The sequence below is a fragment of the Esox lucius genome, chromosome 3, assembly GCF_011004845.1.
Source record: "Esox lucius isolate fEsoLuc1 chromosome 3, fEsoLuc1.pri, whole genome shotgun sequence".
Classification (NCBI taxonomy): domain Eukaryota; kingdom Metazoa; phylum Chordata; class Actinopteri; order Esociformes; family Esocidae; genus Esox; species Esox lucius.
The window spans coordinates 17,238,260-17,256,135 of NC_047571.1; the positions used below are offsets into that span (position 1 = coordinate 17,238,260).

Here is a 17,876-nt window from a genome sequence, read left to right on the forward strand (position 1 = left end):
TGCTCAACATTTTCTTTCAGAACGTTCCACAATGTACACCTACGTAGTGAACTTGTTTTATTGTAAGGGCTGTTTGTAACATTTAGCAATGGCCGCAATTCAATTTTGCTGATTCGCTTTTTCATAAATTAATCTATATCAGTATTCTTTCCTCCAAGAACAGTGAAAAATTGCTACTTTTATTTCCCCAAATATTAATATATTTCATTTAGTATTTATTGGTTTTCTTGAAAATGTATCTTTATACAAAGTCACGTATTACCATATACGATTGGGATCTAATGCTATTAGCAGAATGTCTTCAAAGAAATCTTAAAGGTGCCCCATCTAAACTTAACATATTTTTGCTGAATGTATGGCTTATACGATATTGTAAAAAACAGATTTTATGAATTTGTTTTTCTTTTATGTTCATGAAAATATATGTAAAATCAATATGCATCTTCAAAATGAAAAAATACTTCACTTTCATGTGTGTCTTAGCACCCCCTAGTGGTTCCGTTAGTACAGCACATCACATAGCACAACTTGTCTGCATAATTCACATGATGTATTCATTCTTGTTTCCCGAAACCAGAACAACTTATATAAAAATTACAGTAAATGTTTTACCACTGCTGTCTATGCCCGACTGATCCAAATACTGTACCTAGACTATGCCTATACATCTTTGTATTCTCTACTACTGTAAGAATTAAGAGAGCATGGGGGTTTGACAATGTTCTTTTGTTTTATTTGTGTTTTAAAGAGGTCTGAGTGAAGACATCAGCCTAACTATGCTAAGTTAACATTGCCTAAATTTTGCACTGACTTAAAATGAAACATACAGCACCTGTCAAATGTTTGGACACGCCGACTTATTCTCGTGTATTTCTTTATTGTTACTATTTTCCACATTTTAGAATAATAGTGAAGACATCAAAACTATGAAATAACACGTATGGAATCATGAAGTGACCAAAAAAGTGTTAAACAAATCATGCATTTATATTTTAGATACTTCAAAGTAGCCACCCTTTGCCTTGATTTGCACACTTTTGGCATTCTTTCAACCTGCTTCATGATTAAGTCACCTGGAACGCTTTTCCAACAGTGTTGAAGGACTTCCCACATCAGCTCTTGTGAGTGCTTTTCCTTCACTCTGTGGTCTAACTCTTCCCAAAACGTCTATATTGGCTTGAGGTCAGTTGATTGTGGAGGCCAGGTCATCTGATGCAGCACTACAACACTCCTTCTTGGTTAAATAACCCTTACACAGTCTGGCTGTGTGTTTTTGTTCAAAGTCCTGTGGAAAAACAAATGTTAGTCCCACTATGTGCAAACCAGACAGGGTGGTGTATCACTGCATAATGTTGTGGTAGCCATGCTGGTTGAGTCTAATTCTAAACAAATCAATGACAGTGTCACCAACAAAGCACCATCACACCTCCTCCATGCTTCACGGTGGGAACCACAGATGTAAAGGTCATCCGTTCACCCACTCTGCGTCTCACAAAGACACATTGTTTGGAACCAGAAATCTCTTATTTGGACCAATCAGACCAAAGGACAGATTTCCACCGGTCTAATGTCCATTTATCATGTTGGCCCAAGCAAGTATCTTCTTAATGGTGTTTCTTTGCAGCAATTCAACCATATTTACCTGATTCACACAGTCTCCTATGAGCAGTTGGTGTTGAGTCTTTTATTTGAACTCAGTGAAAAAGTGTGAAGTGTGTGCAAAGCTTTCATCAAGGAAAACGGCTGCAATATGAAATGTTTTTTGATTTTGTTTTTTCACAGTTTAGATGTCTTCACTAGTGTTCTACAATGTGGAAAATAGTAAATCAAAAGAAACGTCCTTGAGTGAATAGGTGTGTCCAGACGTTTGACTGTTAATGTACGTCGATGGAGATACTTAAGCTGTGGTCTCAAAGGGATAGTACGTGGCAGATAGTCCCTTCTTGATAGCCTCTCTTGTGCGTACAAAATCACCATGTGTAGTGTTGTTGTTTTCCACACTGGGCATATCACAGACCTGCTTGTTGATACCTCTGGTCAGTTAAAGTCCACCCTGTAGAGGGGTAAATGTTTTTGTAACATGTTTAGGCCTATCTAAAACTGCATTTTGTTTTTGGTGTTTATTTGTTGCAGCCTATGTTTCAATAATGTGATGAGTTCTAGTTGTGGAGACATGTTAGTGATTGTGTGTTGTCAGTTTCCATAGCTAGTTCTCACTGCCTCACATCTTTGTTCATTATTTTGCTTTTGAGCAGTGCCTTAGGGTAAGCGTTAGTTGATCATTAGAAATACCTTTATGTGAACCTTACCATCTCTAAAAATATATTTTACTGTATATTTTTGGTAGCACATAATGTATAGTATTTATGTTGGTAGGTTTGGCATGTTTTTACATCAACAATGGGAATCCATTCAAAAGTTGTGGATGAGGCTTGTGTAACAAACTTTGACAGATATTGACATCAAAGGAGTCTAATCACTTTCACCTAATAACAGAATGAATCTTATCAAAGTGTTTGTTTTTGTCTGCCTTCCCAATCCACAAGAAGCCGTTCGGGAAGGGAAATGTTCTCTAACCTTTTTCATTGATAATGAATGATTATTTAATCACATCATTATTTTCCCCACTCAATATCATTGCTTCTTATCCACAACAATCCAGTCAAAAAAAAATTTGACTGGTCCAAGGTGCTAAGTTTTCATATTCAAGTGTTACATAGTTTTTAAGACATCTTTTCTTTCTGATGTTTGTATTTGTTAATTTAAGAAACACTAAGAATGAACAATGCCAAAATAACTTGTTTCCAGCACAGCTTTATCACGCATTTTTATTTGTTTCTGTAACTGAATAGATGCAAAGGAATTCTTATTTGTGTGTATTTAATCATTGAAGTGTCTCAAAGTGTAATGTACTTGATTTAAAATAAAAATGTAGTATGCATTTTGTATGCCTTTATTGACTTTGTGGGTTGTTTTGGCATTGGAACAAACTGGAAAATTTGAATTATTAAAAGCGCTTTAAAAGCTTCAAGAACAATCTATTGCTCTGACAGTTGCACTAACAGTCTTTTGAAGTCTATTTTTATAATAAACATACATTGTAACTACTGATAACTGTCCAATCACACAATTCGCATGTATAGTATAGTTACAAAAAATTTATTTAAAAACGATTCAGAGGTAAGTTAAAAACGCTATTGTGCTAAAACACATTTGGCAAATTAACTAAATGTTAACCTACTAGACAAGTTACCAGGTAAAATAAAGGTAATATAAAAAAATATAAGATTAAAGCTCATAGGTTTAAATTTCAGTTGTAGTTTAGTTTTTAAAGAAACTGCTCCTCTTGATGTACTCCAAACATACATCAAAATAAATAAAACACAATGTACATTTTACATAACAGCAAAACCACAATGAATTGTATTGTTAGCCTGTCAATGCAGTTTCCTCTTAAGTACTGTAAGGGAGAGTGGGGTAAAAAGTTCAGCCAGTGTGTAAGTTGACCCACCTTCTGTATCTTGACTACACTTTTATTTGCCATTTGACCATACAGCTCCGGAAAAAGTTAAGAGACCACTGTGCCTTTTATTTTCCTTTCCAAAAAAATTTAATAGGAAGGTTTTGAGTGAGGAACAGAAGGGTTCAAATTAAGACACCAATGCAAATTGAATGCTTCTCTTCCTCAAAACTTTCCTTATCAACTTTTTTGGAGAGGAAAGAAAAAAGTGCAGTGGTCTCTTAATTTTTTCTGGAGCTGTATATTCAGGAAGAACCCATCATTTCCCAACTGGCAGTGATGAAGAAAGGTGCATTGGAAAAGTGGTATGTTGTTTTACCCCCAAAACTGTTTTTTGATTGTCAAAGTAATTAGTTAAAAAATATGTCATACATGTTGGTGAATTGCCACTATATAAAAACATTTTGTTCCAAACTGGTGGCTGTGGGGCAAGATGAGCCTATGGCTCTGGGGTAAGTTGAACCAATAATTCACTTTTGCCCCACCATGATACGTTTCTGGTGTATCAAATATGACTTCAAGGTTAAACTACATAACTGACAATTTATATCTGTGACATGTATCTGTCACTGCATAATGTTATGAAATAGATGTCATGAGACATTAGCCCAATCATTTTATAACATATAACACACACATTTACCTAGACGATAGGTTACTCTTGCTGGTTTTACAACATTTGGATCTTGAGCAAAATAGCTGATCAAATTTATCAGAATTACTAGATAAGAATTGTCTGCCTGTGTAAATGCATTATTAAAATGTACTGCTCTTGAATACAACATATAGCCTAGTCCAAAGAGGAAATCGTTCCAGTAGGATTGGCGGTCTTCTTGCTCCTGGGTCTGCAACTCATCATTAGGTTTTTGTTGCCTGTGCTGTCTTGTGCTTGGGCTTTTTTATTCATCCACACCTGGGTTTCTAAATAAATAGATTTGAAAATAATAAAATATTCAAGAACGATGAATAATATCTTTTGATTCACTGATTTTCATTGTATAATGTTGTAGTGAGATTTCTCATAATCAAAGGTGCCACCGTTCGGGCCCCACCTGGCTCTTTAACGGAACGACAGTGATGGGGCTCAGCCCAGTTTAACCTGATTGTTTCTTCAGTAAAGTAAAAGGACTATTTTGTATTCAAATTTCTTTACTGTCTTAAAGGTAACATTTAGCAATATAAAAACAACCAGATAAAGCTTTAATACTATATTTTCTATATATATATTTTCAGTCATATTTTAATTATCTTAATTCCCTCTTTTAGTTTCTTTTGAAATGTCAAACATTGTAATGAGGACAGAAAATATGCAAGAACCTTTGAAAAGGAAGAATACATTATTAAATTATATTTGATAAATAGCAAAATTATTTGAAATTATTTTCAGATTTTTATTTGGGGAAAAAAATAATTGGTCAATTTACTGTACCCCCAGATGGATCAACTTCTTGACTAGGATCAACTTCTTGACTAGGATCAACTTCTTGACTAGGATCAACCTATTGACTAGGATCAACATACCTATGGACTAGGATCAACCTATTGACTAGGATCAACATACCTATGGACTAGGATCAATTAACCCTTTGACTAGGATCAACTTACTTCTTGACTCAGATCAACTTACCTCTTGATTTGACTTACCCCCAAGTTGAGCCACAGGACCACAAGTTGAGGGATCATATTTTAAATGCCCTTTGACATAGGTGCATTCATGTCATTTCATCTGACAGGGGACCTCCTGAAAAAAGGGTAAATCTATACATTTCACTTCTGTCTCTTTTCCCCTTGTATAGGGAACAACTTAAGTAAAAGCTGGCTCAGTTACCCCACTCTCCTCTACTCCTCGCTGCCTCGGATCTTGATTTGCTGAATGTAAATAGAACTCTGGTGTCATCCAGGCTGAGGGTGTTGTATTGATGGGTGATCCAATAGGCCTTTGCTTTCTGTATTTATTAATTCTCGTTTTATTGCTCTGCTGATTGATTTGAATGAGTGTGCGTAAATAGCATATTGTGAGCACAAGCAAAGTATTTGTTGTTTCAGGGTAGTCGTCGTTAGATAATCTACCAGTTTGCCAAGCCCCCTGCAACAGCACTTAGGGCTATCTCTACAGTAAATGACAAGTCTATTTTGGAATGAAGGCAGCACCGAAATAGGAACGTCAGCTATTTGGCATCACGTAGCCTACCAAAAGAGAAAAAATAAGCGTACATGTAGTCAACCACCCAACGCAGGAGACTGGGGGATGTTAAACTTTTCCTGGGTACACAATCATCATTGTAGGAATATTGATCCACAGCGACCATACATTTGTTGCATCTCACCGGGATTATCATTCTTTGAAGTTTTACTTGGCCTACTCATGTTTTTCTTTTATCAGAAAGTGACTGAAGAATCAAGGTGAGAAAACTATTGCTAAAGCTGAATTAACCCAGTTCCAAATTGAATAACCATAAAAATAAATGATAACCTATTGCAAATAGCCTACTTGAATACGGCATATTAGCGAACTATTTTTTTCCTGCTCGAGTGTTTGTTTGAAATGTATTGGTTATTGAATTGCAATGAGCAACTGTTGGTCCGATAAAGGCTGAATCAGAATCACTGCCCGTAAAAGGTTTTTCCGTATCTAGGCAAAACCATCCAAGACCAGTTGTATTTAACATGAAGCTTATGATTCATTTTCATAAATGAACTGTATTGGTAAGTCTATGACATTGGCTACTATCGACCAAAGAAGCGTTGTATTCTTTTGTCAAACACCTGATCTCTTATAGCCTCTACAAATGGCAATGGACAGAGATGCGGCCCGACAGCTGAGGTTATTTTTGGGACAGGCAGCTCAAGGGAGTGAGGTGACAAAAATGGCAAATGTCACCCTTTCAAACACACATATCTGGTCTATTGAACCGTGTAAGGTAAAACAGTATTGTGCATTATCTGGCGATGCGCTGATATCACTTTTGGTAGCCTACTAGCTATAGTCCTAAAGCGTTTTTGTGCAACTGAGTAGGTGTCATTTTATCTTCCTAGTGATAGGGGTCTGGTTGATGATCAGGTTTTCCCAACCTAGTGGGCGTGCCCCCAATTTCCAACAAAGAAATGAACGTGTTTAAGTTGTCTATAACGGCACACATTAAGTAGGCTGAAAGCAAGCCATGAAATGTCAGAAGTGCGTGACTGGTGCAGTGTTTCTATGACATTCAGTAGCTGAGCTACGACCTTCTAAAGTATAGGAGTGAAAGAAACTTTGCTTTGCTTGGTAATAACTTTTGTTGTATGTGTGCCTGTTACTTTATAATTCAGATTAGGTTTTATATAAATGATAGCCTATTACCACTTTCGGTTATAAATTGTCTCTACAATTTTATGCAGGTTTCTTATAAATGATCATAACAAAACACATTTGCTAGCGGAATAGCAGACGTTTAAGGAAATATTTTTTTATCATTGTTAATAGTAGTAGTAGTAGTAGCCTAGTAGTAGTAATAATTTGTTAAGTGAGACAATGCAGCACAGGAAGTTTCTGGGTTCCCAGAAATGAGGAAAAGTTAGGTCTATAACACCAAATAAAAATATTCAGCTTCACTACTCTGCTATTGATTCTATATGGATATGTGTAAATGTGTAAAACAGAGAAATACGGGGAAAGAGTAATTACTTCAGTTGATGCTTGTAAGAAAATATACCTTCAAGCAGGTAATGTATCCCAAGCTCATGGCCATAGCAACATGGGAGTGGATCAATTACTATGACAGTCAAATTCCTGATTCAAATCCCATTCAGAATCTGTGGCACAATTTGAGAATTGTGATCCACAATTGTCGCCTAAACAGTCAAATTACCATTTGTAATTCAGTAATATGAAAGAATTGGTTAGGGGTCTGAAGACTGTTGCAAGGCACGATAACAAAACAATCTGATACATGAGACATCTTACACCTTCTTCCAAGTTCCTAGTTAAGTGTATTAAAATACAGCAACTAATTCATTCTACAATTGAACCCTCTGCAGCCCATGTTCAACATGCCCACACTTTGCTCTCCACACCTGACTGCTGCTTTGTTCCATCAGCTCCATGTACTTTGCCCTCTTCCTTTTATTGGTCTCCTCAAAGCAGTTCTGCTAAGGGACACTTAGTTCAAGTAATATAACTTGCTTGGTTGTTTTGTCAACTCAGCTTGGGCTTTTGAGTCTTGACCTGTTGCAAGAATACCTGTGGATGATCTGGTAACAGATTGGTTCCCCGGCTCTGCCAAAAGTGAAGGCGAGCTATGAGGCACTTGTACAGGCTGACTCCCCTGCTGATGGTATCCACTAAACTGTAAGAACCTGGTTGGCCCTCTCTTTGGGGTTTTGAGCACCGGTGGGGGGTGTGCTCAGGTGTTCCTTTCTTCATACACTGAGGGCTTGACGGTGAGTCAGCCTTGTGCAAAAAGAACAGCTAAGATGACGTTGGTAGAACTGGATCATTAACTGAATGGATCATGAACTGAATGGGCTCTGCATTTAGAAGCTCAGACCATGTAAGCTTCTTTTCCAGTGCTTCCCTGCAATCTTATCCAGGCACCTTGTTGCCGCATACAAACCATTTTTCTCTCTGGCACCAGTTTCTTTCTATTGCATCAGTTTAGTTTTCTTGTTGTTGAACTTATTATTATTATAGTTTAAACATATGTTTAGTATACACCAGTTCATTGCAGAGGGAGGGAAGGGAAAAAATCTATAGAATACAAATCATCATTATTTTTATCATTCACCTACCTGTTTCTCAAAGAGGTCCTGGGTCAATGAGTGAGTAATCTCTGACAGTGGCTGGGTCTAAGTTACTGGTTGTCCGGCAACCTTTTCCTTTCACTGCGGAGTGTTCATCAATGCTATGGTTCTGTTCTAGGAATGCAATTAGTGTTTAAGAATTAATAAGCAAGCTTGTTGTACACACATGAAAAAACATGAATAATTAAATAAATAACAATATCGTCATAAACAATAAGTTTGCTTTGTGATCCCTAATCAAGGTCACCTTGAATTATTCATTCAGACCGCTGATCGCCTCAGCTAGTTTTTATGGAGGTACAGGGCGATGCTGCTCAGGCTTCGAGGCATTCGTTCCTCCACAGCCAAACTCGCTCCAGCTATCTGTGTAAATGTATTAATGTACAGACATGTGATTATTCAGCAGGTGCATGGATCAGACAGCAGCTTAGTTTATTTTGGCGAGGTGGGATTAAAGTACAGAGTTTTAGGTCCTTTTGCACTTTGTTTCAGTCAATGGGGGCAGCAAGTAATAATATGACGCCCAAAGGAAGGGTGGCTTTTTGGAGTGACCAGAGTGAGATATCGGCAAGTGTGTAGACCACTGGTATTCAACTCTTGTCGTACGATGTCCCTAGCCGACTGGTTTTCTGTTCTACCTCATCTTTAATTGCACCCACCTGGTTTCCCAGGTCTGAATAAGTCCCTGATTAAAGGGTTGCAATACATTTTTTTATTGGAACTGGCTTTGAGGTCCAGAATTTAGTATAATGGGTGTGAACTATTAAAATAGCAGATGTTTAGGCTATTAAAACAATTTAAATTACAGATGTTAAAGATTGGGCAGAGGTAGAGGGGGGATTTGCCCGAAGACTTTGACTTTATAAATTGGTATCACTAAGATTGGTCCAGTTAACTAGTGTAAAGGTCTAGATGATTGCGTCCAGCGAAAGGGTCCAGATTATATAGCTCCTTCTGTACCTGGTTAGGCAGTACTGGCTGAAAGGAGAAACACGCACTGGCAAAAAAAGCTTTCAGATGTTCTCACAAGTGACAGTGTCCTCAAATATTAGTGTTGTAGGTAACTAGGAGGATGAGTTTATTTTTTCCATGCATTTTACAGTGTTCCAAAATATTTTTATGTCAGTACTACGAGGAGCAATGATTTTCATTCGTGTAAAATTGTTCCTTTACCTTTCCCAGCTTCCGGGACAGGTATTCCTTCTTTCCCGGAAGAGATTCCTACCAAAGAGGCTTGAGGCACTCAAAGACTTTTACAAAATGACAGGGCCTTGTGGGTGATCCTTACCATAGATATCCACCCCTTCTCTCGTGGAGGACTTATCCTGAGAATATATTACAGCCAGGACTAAAATCCTCAGAGGTTTACGCTACGATTCTGAGACGGTCCAAATATTAGCGTCAGGTGGCTTAGGGTGTCCAGCAGCCTAAGCCACTGCCCCTGGTGTAGGTGTACTGCTGCAGCATGGGTTCAAGTCCGACCTATTGCTCTTTGACCGCTTTCCTGCAAAATAAAGAATACAATGCCTGATAGTATGTATATATTAAAAAGTGAACAATAATTATAGTAGGTAAAATATTTTAGACTTTGATATTCAATCATATTGATCACTGTCACTGTTATGTTTAAATTATTAATGGCTATTTTTCTTTAATCTAGGAACCAGTAATGGATCAGAACCTGTTTGGAGGGGCACCTAGGTTCCTTACCCGGCCCAAAGCCTTTGCGGTGTGTGTGGGCAAGGATGCCACCCTGAGCTGCACTATTGTGGGCAACCCCACCCCGCTGATTACCTGGGAAAAGGATAAGCTCAGACTGACCTCCGGGGGACGCTTCAAGATGGTGAATGATGGTGATATCTACCGCATCACCATCTACGACTTAACCCTGGAGGACAGTGGCCAGTACATGTGCCGAGCTAAAAACAACGTCGGGGAAGCATACGCTTGCGTAACTCTTCACGTGGGCCTTCCTCAGGAGATGGTGGAAAGAGCCCCTGTCTTCATAGTCAAGCCAACCTCCACCCGGGTGGGCCTGGGGGGCGACGTGCTCTTCTGTTGTCGAGTTGCCGCTTACCCAGAGCCCAAATTCGACTGGGAGAAGGATGGGCGTTACCTGGCCGAGACTAACCGCATCAAGGTGACCTCGGACAACGACAGCAGCTCTTTGAGGATCCAGAGTGTGCGAAGTTTGGACAGTGGCACGTATACCTGCCGTGCTCAGAACACAAAGGGCCGTTCACACTCTGCCGCTGCCTTGGTCGTAGACACCCAGGATTCCCATCACCTGGGCCAGGACAAGAGCACCTCCCTCCTCTCCCACCTGCAGAAGCGTAAAGAAGGGATCTCCATCTACCGCACTGCCGAGACCAGCAGCTCAGCTTACAACTCCACCATCAATTCCTCCACAGCCACGATGGCCACAGACGGGCTGGGCACTTTGGGTCTGGACCACAGGAGCGCGGCACTGGTTAGGCAGCTGCCCAAAGGCGTCTTCACCCGCACCTGCACGGTAACTGAAGGCAAGCACGCCAAGCTCAGTTGCTTCGTCACAGGTCACCCCAAGCCTCACATCATCTGGAGAAAGGATGGAGGGAACATTGGCGAAGGACGTAGGCACATTATGTATGAGGACCAGGCTGAAAACTTTATCCTCAAGATACTGTACTGCAAGCAAAGCGACAATGGCCTGTACACTTGTAATGCCTCCAATATGGCTGGACAGACCTACAGCGCTGTGTTGGTGATTGTTAAAGGTAAGCAGAGCATATTTTAAAACCTTTTTCAACAAGCTTGATACATTCACTTAGCTGTTGTGGAAAAATAAAGTATAGTTTTGTCCTAACGTTACCAGGACAAGACAGAAGGACCCGTAACTCTTAGAGAGACAATGCTTGGTCATGTAGGGAATTAACTTAGATACACCCGTTCTGTGCTACATAAAAATCCGGTATACCAGACTGGCATTAATCATGTTATAAATGGATGCCGAAAAGCTTAGTGACAACATAGTGCCAGTAATGGAAAGGTGTCTGGTGCATATCGTCAAGCTAACGAAAGAAATCTTTAGTTGTGTCCTTGAACAAGACACTTAACCTTACTTGCTATTGCAAGTTGCTCTATGTAAGGATTTCTGCTAAATCTATTATGGCTAACTGCTACAAATAAATGTTTGTTTGAATATAGCGTTTCTATAATGCCAGGCCGCATATATTCCCCTCCCAGACTTGTGTACTTCAAAGCATACATTTCAAAGGGTGTTTAAATGTGATGGCACAAGGACTCAGAGGTTAACTGAGTATTTGCATCTCATGCAATTCTAAATAATATCAAACGTTCAAGCTCCTTCCGTAATAAGCTTTTACAAGCCTACCCACAACAACGGCATTAACCAACGGATGAGGAAATGTGCGTAGTCTTACTTTGCCCCAGCATTGACATAGACCGCTGCTACTCAACTAGGTGCTGGAATGCTGGCAGTGATATGAAGGAGGAGTGTCGTGTTTCATCTATTTTCTGCCAGTGATGAATAGTTCACACTTGCTTTGATGGCCATTAGCCCGTTGTAGACCCCCGGCGCCATAACTAGGGTTACTTTTTATGAACAAATCGTTCTAGTTTTTCATAATTATCGATGGCTGTTGTTAATGTAGTCTCCATTGGAAGGGTGTGCACCACCCATGGCAGTGTGTTTGTGTTTTGTTCTAATGGGTGCCAGGTATTGGATACATGACATGCCTGGCTTGTTCTGTTGTAAAATATCATGGGGGCTCTGCAATGGGAAGGATATTCCCTCTGCTCTTTATATACCAGTGCTCCTATTAACACCAGATCATCATATAACACTCTGGTTTGAAATAGGTACCACTGGGAGAGTTCATAATAGACAACTCAGTAGTCAAAATCTAACAGCAGACATTTATGGAGTATCCCCTGTGTATATCTTTGTTTTATTGCTTGTGATTTATTGAAAGTCATAGACGTCATCCAAAAATCACTCCTGGACACATGTTGTCTTGGAGTGGCTGAAAAGTATTTGGTTAATGAATTACATTTGAAATAAGGAATTGACACTCAATAACCTTTTGCTTACTGCGTTGCATGGGGTGTTCAAAGATAGATAAATACGTTAACACCCTTATTGAAGTCACGTTTCTGCAATCCGTCCGCGTTTGTGCTCAGAGCAGGGTTTGGCATATTCAAAGAAACACTTTCATGTATTAATTTAAGAGACCAAACACACCTCTTTGAATATTATTTTGCAACTTTATCCTTAGAGCCCAAGGTGCCATTCAGGAGAAAGTTGCAGGATGTGGAGGTCCAGGAAAAGATGACGGCCACTCTCCTGTGCGAGGTGCCTGTCCCGGCCATCCAGGCCAGCTGGTTCATGGAGGAGACACGTCTGGAGGAGAGCTCCAAGTATGGCCTTGAAGAGGATGGCACCTTGCGTCGCCTCACCATCCGCAACGTCACCACTAATGATGATGCGGTCTACATCTGCGAGATGAAGGAGGGAAGCCGCACCGTGGCCGAGCTCACCGTGCTGGGTACCGGAGATTGTCTTTTAACCTTCCGATGCCACCGTTAACAGACATGAGACGCCATTAAAAATGTTAAAATTGCTGCTACATGTTGGATGGGAATATACATCACAGACGTTTACACTGCTTCGGTTTACAACATGTTGTCCAGTTTCATCACGTGAAAGGCATCAGTCTACATAAAAGATATGCATTTCACAATACTAACGGGGACGCACAATGTTCTGTTTGACCTCCCAAAGGCAATAACCTTAGTATGTATTTTACACAGTGTTAGGGATGCAGTATTGTAGATGATTGCCTTCCTGTGACCCTTGTGCTTGGTCCTTCCAGGCAACATCACTAAGAAACTGCCCCGGAGGACCGTAGTGCCAGTGAGTGATACGGTGATCTTCTGTGTTGAGCTGGAGCGTCCCTGTCCTGACGCCTACTGGACACGCAACGGCGAGCGCCTGAAGCCGGACACACGCGTATCCATCGCGTGCACCCTTCGACAGTACACGCTAACCATCAGGAACTGCCAGGCCGACGACTCGGGGGAGGTTGCCTTTGTGGCTGGAGACTGCATGACCTCCACACGGTTTTCTGTCACCGGTGAGCTAAATACATAAACCTAAATGTCAGGCACAAAGAATCTAGAGATTCTTTGTTATAATTACATCAAATTAGGGAATCCTTGATTAGTTGTGGATGATACTAAGTAATGAAAGTATGAAACATATACTGGTGTAAGTTAACTCAGTGTTTGCTGATACAATTCATTATTTATTCATCATCAGTTTCTTAATCAAACTATACCTACCTTTCATCCCTACCCAGCCGCCAGAAAGCACCCTCCAGATCCCCCTATCGACGTGCAGGTGCAAAACAAGACTGACTCCTCCATCACCCTCCACTGGGCCCCCCCAGACAGTGACCGACCTGTGCCCATCAAAGGGTACTTAGTAGAAAGGAAGAAGGTTGGATCCCAGACCTGGCAGAGGTGTAGTGGTATGGAGGTCAGCCCATTCCCTGAGATCACAATCCAAAACTTCACAGAGGAGGCCAGCTACCAATTCCGCATTTCTGCAGTCAACGACTATGGCCAGAGCCAATACCTGGAAGTGCCTGGGACCTTCTATTTCGGTGAGACAGAAACATCTTATTACTGGTTTAATTAAAGAATAAATTAATGGCAGTGGAATGAATACTGCTGGAGATGTTTCAGGGAGAAAATAAGAATGGTAGAAGGTGACTTGTGCTACGCAAAATTCAGCTGATTGTCACGCCAGAACCATAATTAGAAGCATTTATAATAACCGTGGCATGCTACTTTTGTAGCACTGACGTGATTTTACTCCTTCTTGCAGAGCCCAGTGCAGAGATAAAGACCGGCCTGATAAACAGCACAGCCATAGCTGGGGAAGAGGCCTCCCTCTCTGTTGATCTGTCTGCCGTGTGCTCAGGGTTCTGGTCTATCAATGGACGCCTCCTGCGTAGTGGTGCTGACTACCTCATTACCAGACAAAAGACCACGCACACACTGACAATCCGGACGGTCTTGATGGAGATGAACGGCGCTCTGGTCAAATTTGTTGGCGGTGGCTCCGAGAGCACTTGCACACTCAAAGTGATGGGTAAATACTAGGCTATTGTGAAATCTGTGTGGAAATGTATGTCCACTGTCATGCTCCGGATAAGGACATCTGGTAAATGGGTCAGATGTAGACTAGTGCAATGGAGCAACATGTTCTGTTTTCAAAACGAGTAGGTCAGATTAATTACACTTGAAGACAATCGCTTTTTTTATAATTTATTCCAGGATAGTTTTTTTTACATTAAAGTCAAACATCTCAGTTTCGCTTCAACCTCTCCTGTCCTGTGCGATTGGACAACCTTCCAAGTGTATCTGCATCAGTAGACGTTTACTGAATGCGAAACTCTATTTCCAGCTCAACCTGCTCGGTTCACCAGTAAGTCAGCTCAAACCGAGGTGGTGATCTGCAGCGCCCAGTCCTCCGCCCAGCTGACCACAGAGGTGTCCAGTCACGACGCCCAGGTGTGTAGCGGGGAAAGATCACATGACTGAATAAACAAATGAAAACCTTCATGTTCTATTTCTGTTAGGAATCTTAAAGGGGTGGGGTAATACATAAACATACTTAAGGTTAAGATGAACAGAGATTTTCAAAAATGAGTTATAACAAAAAGTATTCAGAAATATGTTAACTGAATACTTTGTGCTTTAATTTAAAGGTTATCATATCTTACATTTGCTTCCATCATTGTCAACCAACTTTGTTGAATAAAGCGACTCTCTATAGTCTTGGGCTGCTGAGTTGACATGACTGGTCATCTCCCAGAAATGTCAGCTTCAAATGTGCACTTTTTCTATAGCTATTGTAACTTATTCTATTGCTCTGCTAGTAGGTTTCGTGCAACTCTCCTCCAACAATCCCCTACACATTTCTCTGCATGGCCCTGTGGAAAATAAGTTGGTGTGGAACTTCTAGCTAAAGCATCTATTTCTGCTACCCCCGTAGGTGGTCTGGATGAAGAACGGACGAGAGCTGAAGATGGGCAAGAAGTATGAGTGCATAACCACTGACCGCAAGAGGATCCTGGTGGTACATAATGTCACCGAAGAGGACACAGGCATCTATGAGTGTGCCTTAAAAGAAGACAAAATGACCCTGCAGCTTTCTCTAAAAGGTACAAATTGTCATCCTAGAACTCCTATGAGTCTGTCTGCAACATATTAATAACTCGTTGACACTGGGAACTTGAGTCCCTTGGATTAATGTGACGCCGTGTATACAAGCATGACATCTGGTATAGACATTCCTCAAGTTGATGTACAAATATCCTAGAAGGTTTACCCATATATTTTTTCACGTCAGATCACCTCATTTCAGATTAACAGTCTGGTTAAGATTTCAAGAGAAATTGTAGAAATCATTTTTTAATGTTTTTTTTTGCTTAAAATAATTGTACATTTTCTGGTGATTTAAATGTTGCAGATTACCCTATGTCACGTTTGAATATGTTATGGTATATATACAACCTATTTCACAAGATAAACATTCATGCATAATTTTCAACTGTATCTTTTATACAGCCTATTACTAATTAAATTGTATTTATTTTGTCATGCATCAAATTATGTTTATCTTGTAATAGTTGTGCCAAAATATTCACACCTGACATATTAACACCCTTGCTGTAAATCGATGGTAAATCTGGTCTGTAGTTGCTAATTTTAATTCGAATCCCTAAATTCCGAAAATCACTGGACTGCTGCAGGCAGACTGGTTCCAATTATCAGCAACTTACAGATAGCTTGTTTAAATAACCATACAGTAACTTTAGTTATTTTGCAAGCTAGCAGCAGACTGAGGAATGGGGTCCTCCATATCTTATTCGTAACCATATCTGCACCTCCGACACACAGACAATTTGCTTTGGTTTTCTACTGTCAATCTATATTTAGTTATATTTAATTATGTTAAATTCATTATCTGTTAACACACATCTAAATAACATTGTTAATGTTGTTCTTTGTGTTGATGACATGTCCTATACTCATATATGTAGCCAAAGATAATGGTCATGAGGATGACGTCAAGTGTCTGATCTGGTCCATCAACAGTCTTTGAAAAGATGAGTTGGCCAAATAGAGGTTGCCATTACATTCATATTTATAACTGGTATGTAGTCACACTATTTTGTTGTTGGGGTAATACCCACACCTTCCCTGTATAGAAAACATGTTTTAAACATTCTTAATTATGGAAGGCTGTATTGTACCATATTGTAATATTTCATAAAATTCTGGGAACACTGAGCCTTCAGGGAAAAAAAGTTTTGGAATCCCTGGTTTTGAGCATGTATAGCAGCATATAAAATTGTTTCCCATCTCTTTGTCAGAGGAGAGATCAGGATCCAGAGTAACACAATTACACACAAACCTTTTTACTATACAACCATCAAGATACCTTGTCAGATCTGACAACATATCTCTTTGTTTCTTGGGATCTAGATCTAGCTTGTGTGTTTTTCCCACTCAGGTCTGTAAGGCTTACTTGCGCTTTCAGTTGCACTTTCTTTTTTGCTGGACCACGTAAGCAGAGTTGGCCAAGAAGAGCGAATGTCTCTTACTGAGTGAGTGAGTGAGTGAGTGACTGACCCCTTGTTAAATAGCATAGTGGTTAGAGAAGTGGACTGCCATGCAGGGGACCGGTGTTTGAGCCAATCCACAGTCAAAACAAACTGTGCCTTAGGATTTGTTCAGGATAGACAAAAACTTTTCTGGCTACAACCTTCAGTAGCTATGTTATAGCAAGCCTAAATATAACTGTTTATGGTTATATTGCAGCTATTTGGTGAATTTTTGAAGTACAAATCCGTGCATGCCTTTTGGGGTAATATATGCCAGATCACAACCCCTTGCGCAGTAAAAGAGGGGCTTCCACGATTCTCTTGTCTTCTCACTTGATGAAAAAGTCAGTTATCTTCACCAATATTGATAGTTATTATTTCAATGTCATTCACAAATGAAAGAAAAACGAACGTTGTTGTGCTATGAAATGAAATAGCTTTGGCAGTTTGAAGTTCATCTTCAGTCTCACTAGCAATTGCTCAATTCTTATGACTTTTCCAAGTAGTAAGTTAGTAGATACTATTAAGCCTATTACTGGCTAATGAGCTGTTAAAATGGCCAGTGGCAAAAGCCATACAGTTCATAGGTGCTTTTTCTGGTGGAAGTCAGTTTAACACAATGCTTAATGTTGTCTAGCTAAATATTCAAACTTGGCATGATGTTAATGCGTGACAAAATGATCTAATGTCGAGACGCTGTACTGACACTCGACACACGTATGGCTTAGTGGCGTGGTGGTTACAGACCCAGTCACATAGGAGATCCCAATTCGAATCCAGCGAGGGCAACAACATTCATCCCTTCCGATCACGGGCCAGCCAAACTAGGCTTGCCTGTTCCTTTTCTGGTTTTTATATACATATTTCACATTTTCACAGTTGAAATCCAATGGGTTAGT

The 17,876-nt window shown here is 40.0% G+C and overlaps 1 protein-coding gene across 18 annotated transcripts in view; it reads left to right on the forward strand.

Moving 5' to 3' along the window:
* The first annotated feature begins 5,736 nt into the window (after positions 1–5,736).
* obscnb (obscurin, cytoskeletal calmodulin and titin-interacting RhoGEF b) overlaps positions 5,737–17,876 on the forward strand; it is a 75,814-nt gene continuing 63,674 nt past the window's right edge. For all 18 annotated transcript variants that reach the window (XM_034290168.1, XM_034290170.1, XM_034290169.1 and 15 more), the window contains exons 1-8: positions 5,737–5,923; positions 9,960–11,055; positions 12,577–12,846; positions 13,174–13,434; positions 13,660–13,965; positions 14,190–14,456; positions 14,772–14,878; positions 15,363–15,531. In XM_034290168.1, the coding sequence (XP_034146059.1) occupies positions 9,969–11,055; positions 12,577–12,846; positions 13,174–13,434; positions 13,660–13,965; positions 14,190–14,456; positions 14,772–14,878; positions 15,363–15,531 (2,467 nt within the window). In that variant the 5' untranslated portion in view covers positions 5,737–5,923; positions 9,960–9,968. The remainder of the gene's footprint in view (positions 5,924–9,959; positions 11,056–12,576; positions 12,847–13,173; positions 13,435–13,659; positions 13,966–14,189; positions 14,457–14,771; positions 14,879–15,362; positions 15,532–17,876) is intronic.